The following is a 7,834-nucleotide window of genomic DNA, read 5'->3' on the forward strand; positions in this document are numbered from 1 at the left end:
AAGCCCCCAGTTAATAAAGCCCCCCCTCCCTCCTTTCCTTCCAAGCCCTCTCACTTGCTAGCAAACTTTGCAGGGAGGAGGCACATCATTCCCTGGTGATCTAGTGGCGATTAGTAAGGTCTGCACTAGACCTTACTAATCATCGTTCGGCCGAAGCTCAGAACTGTCAGAGCTCCGGCCGGAGCTGACAGGAGCAGTTTTGCGGTCTGCATTTGTCAGAGATGGAGACTGTGTAGCTGCTCCCGCAAGTCAGGCACGCGGACCGTGACCATGTGCCCGACTTGTCAGCTGGCTGCGGGCCACTCGGCACCTGGGTCGGTACTTTGAGACCCCTGGACTAGAACAACTGCAACACTTCTTGAGGATAAAATTGCTCCACAGTGCTTGCAGCTCAATTTACTGCTTCTTAAGAATTTGCAACAACTGGAATGTTCAAAGCCACGCTATAAGTTTAGTGAAGGTCTTTCTGCTTGTTGGTGGGCAGGAAGCCTTCGATGTTTATTTCTGATTTTAAAAATGTAATAGGAAAGTGGAGCAAAAACATACGAAGGGTACTTGAGAATGCGCTGGATGGGTTTGATCAGGTAAGACTCCAGGGTTGAAGAGTGCTGCTGCTTAGGGTTCTGGGCGTCTAGAAACGCTTTGAAATGCTGGTCCGTCTTAGCTGCAAGAATAGGAATAAAAATGAGGCACATTGGGAACTCCCCAGAGGAAGCACAGTGCAAGGAAAGGGCAGAAGATTAATACATTTAGACTAATTAGGCAGAAAATCTCTTTGGTCTTGGAATATATGAAAAAACTGTGTTCCTTGAAGCATGGCCGCAGCCAGCAACCTGTTCTATTTATACAGCACTGTTCTCCGCGTGCATCGTATTACCGCTACTATTATAACAGCAGGAGGATATATTTTCAGGAAAACACCGATATAGGTCAGAATGACTGCAGGCGAACCCTCCTACTTCATCTGAATTCACTATTATGTGCTAAACTGGGCATGTAACTTGTGGCTCTATGACGGATTTTCAATTACAGGGTTTCTTCACTTATCAACACGTTTCAAGTGGACCTACACTGTCCACGCATGCCACCACACTCCCCTGAGGCGTCAAAAAAATGGTAACGAGACCCTATGTGGTTGTGTTTTGCTTGAATCTATTAAATTCCTCCCTGATGCAGGTTATGCCGGCAGGGAAGGTAACTGGTGTTTAGGCAAGCTGACCAATCAGTTGCTATGCTTGAGCACACTCTTTAGCTAGTTTGGCACAAACCACAATCACCAATGCAGGGGCGTAATTAGAAAATCACAGGGCCCCATAGCAAAATGTTATGGGGCCCTGTGATTTCTAGTTACGCCCACCTGATATCCAAAACAGCCCACCAGAGTGTGACCCTGCAGAGCCCACCATAGACTCCCTATGGTGGACTCTGCCGGTTCTCAGGTGCGCTGGTCAAACCCTCTTACCTGTCAGCCCTGATCGCACTCTGCTTCCTCTGTCGCTGTGCCCCGCCTCCTCCATTGCCTGGCCCCATCTCCTCCTTCGCTGCCGATGCCGGGCCCAGCTTCCTCCTCCGCAGCTGCTGGCTGTCACTGACTCAGCAGCGGCTGTGAGGAGGAACGCGCCAGGTTGTCAGTGATCTGAACAGCGGCGTGTTCCTTCTCACAGCCACCAGTGTCAGCCAGCAGCCAGAAATACCATAACAACCCAGGAGGCCCGCACAGCATCAGGGGGATGTCCTAGCCAGGCCCCCCTGTGCCCCAGGCCCCATAGCGGCATCCTGGGTCACTATGGTGATTGTTTTGCCACTGCACCAGTGCCATAGTGAGTGAATGCCCAAGAACAAGCATGCTGGCAGTAAGCACTAAGAAGCCTGGTACACACATACTTGTTGGGTCAACGACTTATTAAGTGGGAGGAAGATAGGGGAAGAAAGTCAAAGAGCTTGCATCCTTAAGCTGGCCATACACCTATAGATTATCTGCAGATTGTTCTATGGTCGGTTGGAAAAAGTGCAACAGATTCCTCCATCTACACTAAACTGTGTGTATGGAGGAATCTCCCACTGGGCCAAGCTTCAGTATCTTGATAGTCGGCCCCGCTGGCTGTCAAAATACCTAAACAATCTGATTGGATGCAGGCATTGCTCAGGTATTTTGAGAGCCAGCGGGGCTGACTAGCAATATACTGAAGCTTGTCCCAGTGGAAGATTCCTCCATCCACACAGTTTAGCGTAGATGGAGGAATCTGTTGCAGATTTTCTATGGTCAGATGGGAAAAAGTGCAGATAATCTATAGGTGTATGGCCAGCTTTACAAAGACACCGGCGCTTACGCACGGCTGAGGTTCCTTTCAAAGGCTGCCATGTGACAATACTGGGCCAATCACAAGCTCCACCGCTGTCATAAGAGGAAGGGGAGTGCATCACATGCTCTTCCTTACCTGAAAGTACAGGGTATTTTCTTTGCACCCTGGTGAGTGCAGGAAAGTTAAATGTGTGATCACTCTAAGCCTACACTAAACAATCTGATTGGATGCAGGCATTGCTCAGGTATTTTGAGAGCCAGCGGGGCTGACTAGCAATATACTGAAGCTTGTCCCAGTGGAAGATTCCTCCATCCACACAGTTTAGCGTAGATGGAGGAATCTGTTGCAGATTTTCTATGGTCAGATGGGAAAAAGTGCAGATAATCTATAGGTGTATGGCCAGCTTTACAAAGACACCGGCGCTTACGCACGGCTGAGGTTCCTTTCAAAGGCTGCCATGTGACAATACTGGGCCAATCACAAGCTCCACCGCTGTCATAAGAGGAAGGGGAGTGCATCACATGCTCTTCCTTACCTGAAAGTACAGGGTATTTTCTTTGCACCCTGGTGAGTGCAGGAAAGTTAAATGTGTGATCACTCTAAGCCTACCAACGTGACTGAAAGTACTTTGAAATATCTTAGAGGTCACCCTGGGAGTCTCAAATTTGGGGTGCCCCAATATGCAAATCTCAAGCTCTTGAAGCTGAGACACTGGCAATCACTGTCACCTTCTGCAGTGCACCTTAATACAAGTCAGTGAAGTTGCCAATCAAAGCTATAGACCAATATTGATGTTTGAGGCTGAGATTAGCATAATGAAGCTATGCAGGCCTCAGGGAATCTCATGACACCCGACAAGGTCTCAAAGTGCATATAGGCACATCTTGGTTTCTGCTTTTCAGGGATAAAATGAGGTCAGCAGGTTTACAGTGAACACAGGTTAGGTCTTAATGTGTAATTAATGTGTAAAATAAATGTGCACATGCTGGAACTAACTGGTAACTTGGCATTTACAAGTCAGGAGGAACAAAAATGGCTTCTTAATATTTAATGCCTGATAAAATAGCTCAGCTGTAGCCCACTTTCATCCTGACTGCTGATGTGCTAAAAACCAGACCATTTAAAGCCACACAAAGAGACTCGGTAATCTTCTGCAATAAAGGCTCTTCAATAAAAAGGACGACTTTAAAAAGAAAATGATAAAGGTCTAAAGAATGAGGAGGAGGGAAGGTGATCTCTTCTGCACACAGCAACCAGCTAGACTCCTTGATTCTCTATTGCATTTGCCTTAAAAATACCTTTAAAAAAAAACTAGTTTCCACACTCTTTAATACCTCTGCCCCAATTACACAGACTTTGAATTTATTCCAACCAATTTTCCAAGCGCACTCAATTTCAAAATTGTCAGAACTATACAACCACTGCTACAAGGAAAAAAGCTCTGAGGCCTAAAGTCTCAGTTCAGGGTGCTGCACTAAAGTAAAAGAAAGGAGTTTGCTACAGGAGAGAGGAAGTCTAGGAACAAGCTACAGATTAACTGCTGGAAGGAATTATGGCAAGAAGGGTAATTGACAATGACAGTTGGAAACAGAAACAATGGGTTCAGGCCAATTTTATTATTGTTTACATTTATAGGTTTCTAAACTGATATGTTTATATTTTTACTATTCATATAAAATCTTAATTTTACATTACAGGGTTCACCAACAACACTGGTGTCACAGAGCATTATAGGTTGTCTAAAGAGAGTACAGCAGCTGCTTAATTTCTGAATGTCTCTCTGTAACTGAAACTACATAAAACCCAATCTGAAAAAAAGTAGGGAATTGGGGCTTTTAAAGGCACCAAAGTGACAAAACCAATGACCTAACACTAAATACAGACAACATAATTTTGTTCAAAACACAAATAAGGAAACAGGTTTTGATTCTGACTCTTCATCTTATTCATCCTTTTCCTCACAAATTTACCAACAACAGGGATCACAGACATTCTATTCGGGCCACAGGAAGTCTAAGGGTGGGGGTTCACGCAAGAAAACAAAAATCATTGGTTTTGTCACTTTGGTGCCTTAAAAGCCCCAATTCCCTACTTTTTTTTTCTATTGACCAAACTAGGGGTGTGGCACCATTTACTCAGGATCTGCTTTATTTCCATAAAACCCAATCTGAACAAACAGGCAGGACGAGGGGAAGAAAAGGGGTACGATGCTGTCTGGAATGTCAGCAGGGAATCGGTTTGTTGCCAGCATAGTCACTACAGGCTGAATGGGTCAGTGGTTTAAATTATCTCTCCAAATATTCTACAATCCCACTAAGAATGCAGGCAGGAATGAACAGAAGAGATATCAAACCCTACACCAATACAGCCAAATGGATTTATGTTCATTTGCTTGTTCTGGGTTTTTGGTTCAAAGGCATATAGCAGGGCAACTAACAATTTTCCAAAGCAGACCAGCAATGGCCAAGCCCCCACCCCTCTTAAGGAAGGTGTACTTTAACCACTAATATTACTGGCTCGAGTGGCAAGTTTCTGATCCCAGTATAAAGGAATGGACATTGTTTCCCATAGAAACAAATTTGCTGCTCCCTCTCAAATTTTTAGTTTTCCGAAAACTAATGAAGGGAAAAAATGGATTGGATGATGTAGGCAATGCCAACACAAGCTCTATAATGTAGATGTAATTACCAAGGACTAGCTTTGTTCAAGGTCATACCTAAAGCTTCTTACCTTTCACTAAAACTTTTGGGACCTTGGTGTGACTGGCGCAGAAGGCACTGTACAACTTGAATCGATCAGCGTAATATAGAAAAGATCCACCCAGAGAAAATAGGACTTTCTATTGGACAGAAGACATAAACACGTTAGTGTGAATTACAAAAAGGAGCATCATGTAGTTTAACAAGTCACTGTATTTTTACATATGTCTCAGGGGGCCGATCATAAACAGCCTTTCCATGGCCACAGCAATGCTTTTTAAAAAATACAGCACCTTTATAAAGCTTAGCAGTGTGCTTTACAAATGTGCATCAGATAATTAGATCAATTATTTAGCTGACCTAATCCAGACACCCACAATCATTGATGCAGCTTGGAAGTAGATAGGTGGGGAAACCAGAAGTAACTGTATAAACAGCCACACAAATGAGGTCCCATTTGGTCAGAATTCAACCCATCACGATGGAAAAAATACAATCTCTACACAAAAAGTGCATTGTTGGAACTGCACTGCAAAGTAACACATTTATGCATTGTGCGGCAGCGGTTACAATGAGGTACACAATTTAAAGTGACACTAAACTCAGGAGTTAAACCTTAAAAATGCACTCAAGTACATTAACTATTAACAAAAATGTATCGTATTTGTGTATCACTCGGCTGTAGATCCTCAAATCATCTCTGAATTGGTGCTGACACTGTCCTTCCTTCTGGAGGGGGGCTACTTTTGTTCCCCATGGTCCCTGTGTGTGTTGTAACATAGTCACCGCTCCAAGCTCACTCCAGTGATGGACTACAATCGCATGTTTAGTTAGCAAATTTGTATTGAAGTTATAGTCTATCACAAGAGTGAACTCGGAGTGATGGCTACTTTACAACACACACATGGACCCTGAAGAACAAAAGTAGCCCCCCTCCAGAAGGAAGGACAGTGTCACCACCAATTCAGAGATGATTTGAGGAACTACAGCCGAGTGATACATAAATAAGATACATGACTGATGGATTCATCGATTACGTCCCTCTGTTAAAAACCCCAACAAACACACAGACTGCGCGACATGGATTTAAATGGCCACAGCAGCCCTTTTATTAACCAAACCAACGTTAACAGTAACCAAAGTAATACAATATACAATAATCTTAAGGACTGTTTGATCTGAGAAGGGGTCTTTGGGAGCCCAAATAAGGCCTCTCCTACAAACTGCTCCCATGTCCCCAGCTGCACCCCATCCAGCTCGAGGAAAGTTACTGCTCCCAAGTTCTGAGGAGCCAGGCCCCCCGACAAATACAGACACCAACAGGGTAAAGCACCCATACCAGCTGATGCCGCCCCCCCCCATGTGTGTAACAGACTCAGAGTTTCAGACCCCCACAAAGACCCACTAACCCGCCAAGCTGCTGTGACATAAAAAAAGGACATTGTAACCACCAGAAACCACGAAAATGAAGGGAGGGCGGGGTGGGACAACCTGCTTCCTCTGTCGACTTTCTGGAAAGAACGCTCCTCAGCCCTTGCAATCCAACCCATGCAGCTCCACCCGGACACCTGACCCCAACCTCTAATCAGGAAAGATCAGCTAATTCCAATTTTATTTTAGCCCCTTCTCCAGGGACCCCTCACTTCCTGTCCTGGAGATGCAACAGGAAATGAGAGGAAATCTCTGAGTGAGCAGAACTCCCAGTTAGAGGATTCCTCCTCACTTCTTCCTCTGGTGACCACTCTAAAAGTTTGGCTTTCCCATCACTTTCTGTTTCAGAGACAATGGTCTTCAGGACACAGAAGGTTAATCTTTCCAATGATCACACAGCAATAAATACATGACAAGGGGCCGAACTCTTTTCAACTCTTAAAAAAAACTAATAAAAACACCTTTTTGCCTTTACATATACATTAATTAATTAACAAGCAGTGTGTTTGCAAGTACATGGAGTATGTGTATGTACTTAATTAATAGTTCTTTTGCATTCTTGTATTTTCAGAATATTTAGACATTGGATGATTTAGGAAATGCATACCTTGAATTGATCGACTTTCTCCAGCTTTTCCAGGTCTGGTACCAGCCTGACCCCGTCTTCTAACGTTTTCAGAAATTCAACCTGAAATTCCACCATCTCTACCAGATTGCCGAATAGCACATCCAACTGGAACATAAAAGAGAACAGTCTGGTCATGTTATGTTGGGCCACATTGAAGAAGGCCAATTCTGAATTATAGGCATGAATCGCAAAAATTGTGATCGACCGAATTTCACATTTCTAAAAATGACGGGCACCCTAGATAACACACAGCTTGCCGGCAGACAATGACCAAACACTTCTAACCATTTAAGAACTATATGTACTACAAGGAACTGAATGCTTCCCTTCTTCTAACAATCTACTCCCTACACTTCTCCCCCACTCTTTTCTTCCCCTCTGCTTTCCCTCTTATTCACTCAGATTATTCTCGTGTCCATGCTCATCTGAGCTATGTGCTGTCGCTCAACTCGCAGAAAAAATACTGGAGAATCTTTGAGGCAAACATTATCGTTACCAAACATCTCGATACAACTCAACATACTCTCAAATCTGGTACTCATGGAATTTAATTGCCTGCCAAGTTTTTTCTCTCTACAATACTGGTTCATGCCTATTCTGCAATGTAAACCAATTTATTGTACACACTTTTTTTGTGTATTTATTATGTGATTATACTTATTGGTGTTAAAATCCCAATAAAAACTACTGGAACAGAAAGAAAAAAAGACAGACAGAAAATAAGAAGGAAAAGAAGAGAGAGTGAGGAGGGAGGGGGGAAGAGTCAGAGAGAG

At 43.9% G+C, this 7,834-nt stretch overlaps 1 protein-coding gene across 1 annotated transcript in view; it reads right to left on the bottom strand.

The window, feature by feature from the left end:
- TIAM1 (T-cell lymphoma invasion and metastasis 1) overlaps window positions 1-7,834 on the bottom strand; it is a 191,095-nt gene that overhangs the window by 12,899 nt on the left and 170,362 nt on the right. The window contains exons 17-19 of the mRNA XM_018557457.1: window positions 7,041-7,166; window positions 5,034-5,142; window positions 543-664 (exon numbers count right to left, since the gene is read on the bottom strand). Coding sequence (XP_018412959.1) covers window positions 543-664; window positions 5,034-5,142; window positions 7,041-7,166 — 357 coding nt within the window. The remainder of the gene's footprint in view (window positions 1-542; window positions 665-5,033; window positions 5,143-7,040; window positions 7,167-7,834) is intronic.

Source organism: Nanorana parkeri, unplaced genomic scaffold, assembly GCF_000935625.1.
Source record: "Nanorana parkeri isolate BGI_ZX_2015 unplaced genomic scaffold, ASM93562v1 scaffold284, whole genome shotgun sequence".
NCBI lineage: Eukaryota > Metazoa > Chordata > Amphibia > Anura > Dicroglossidae > Nanorana > Nanorana parkeri.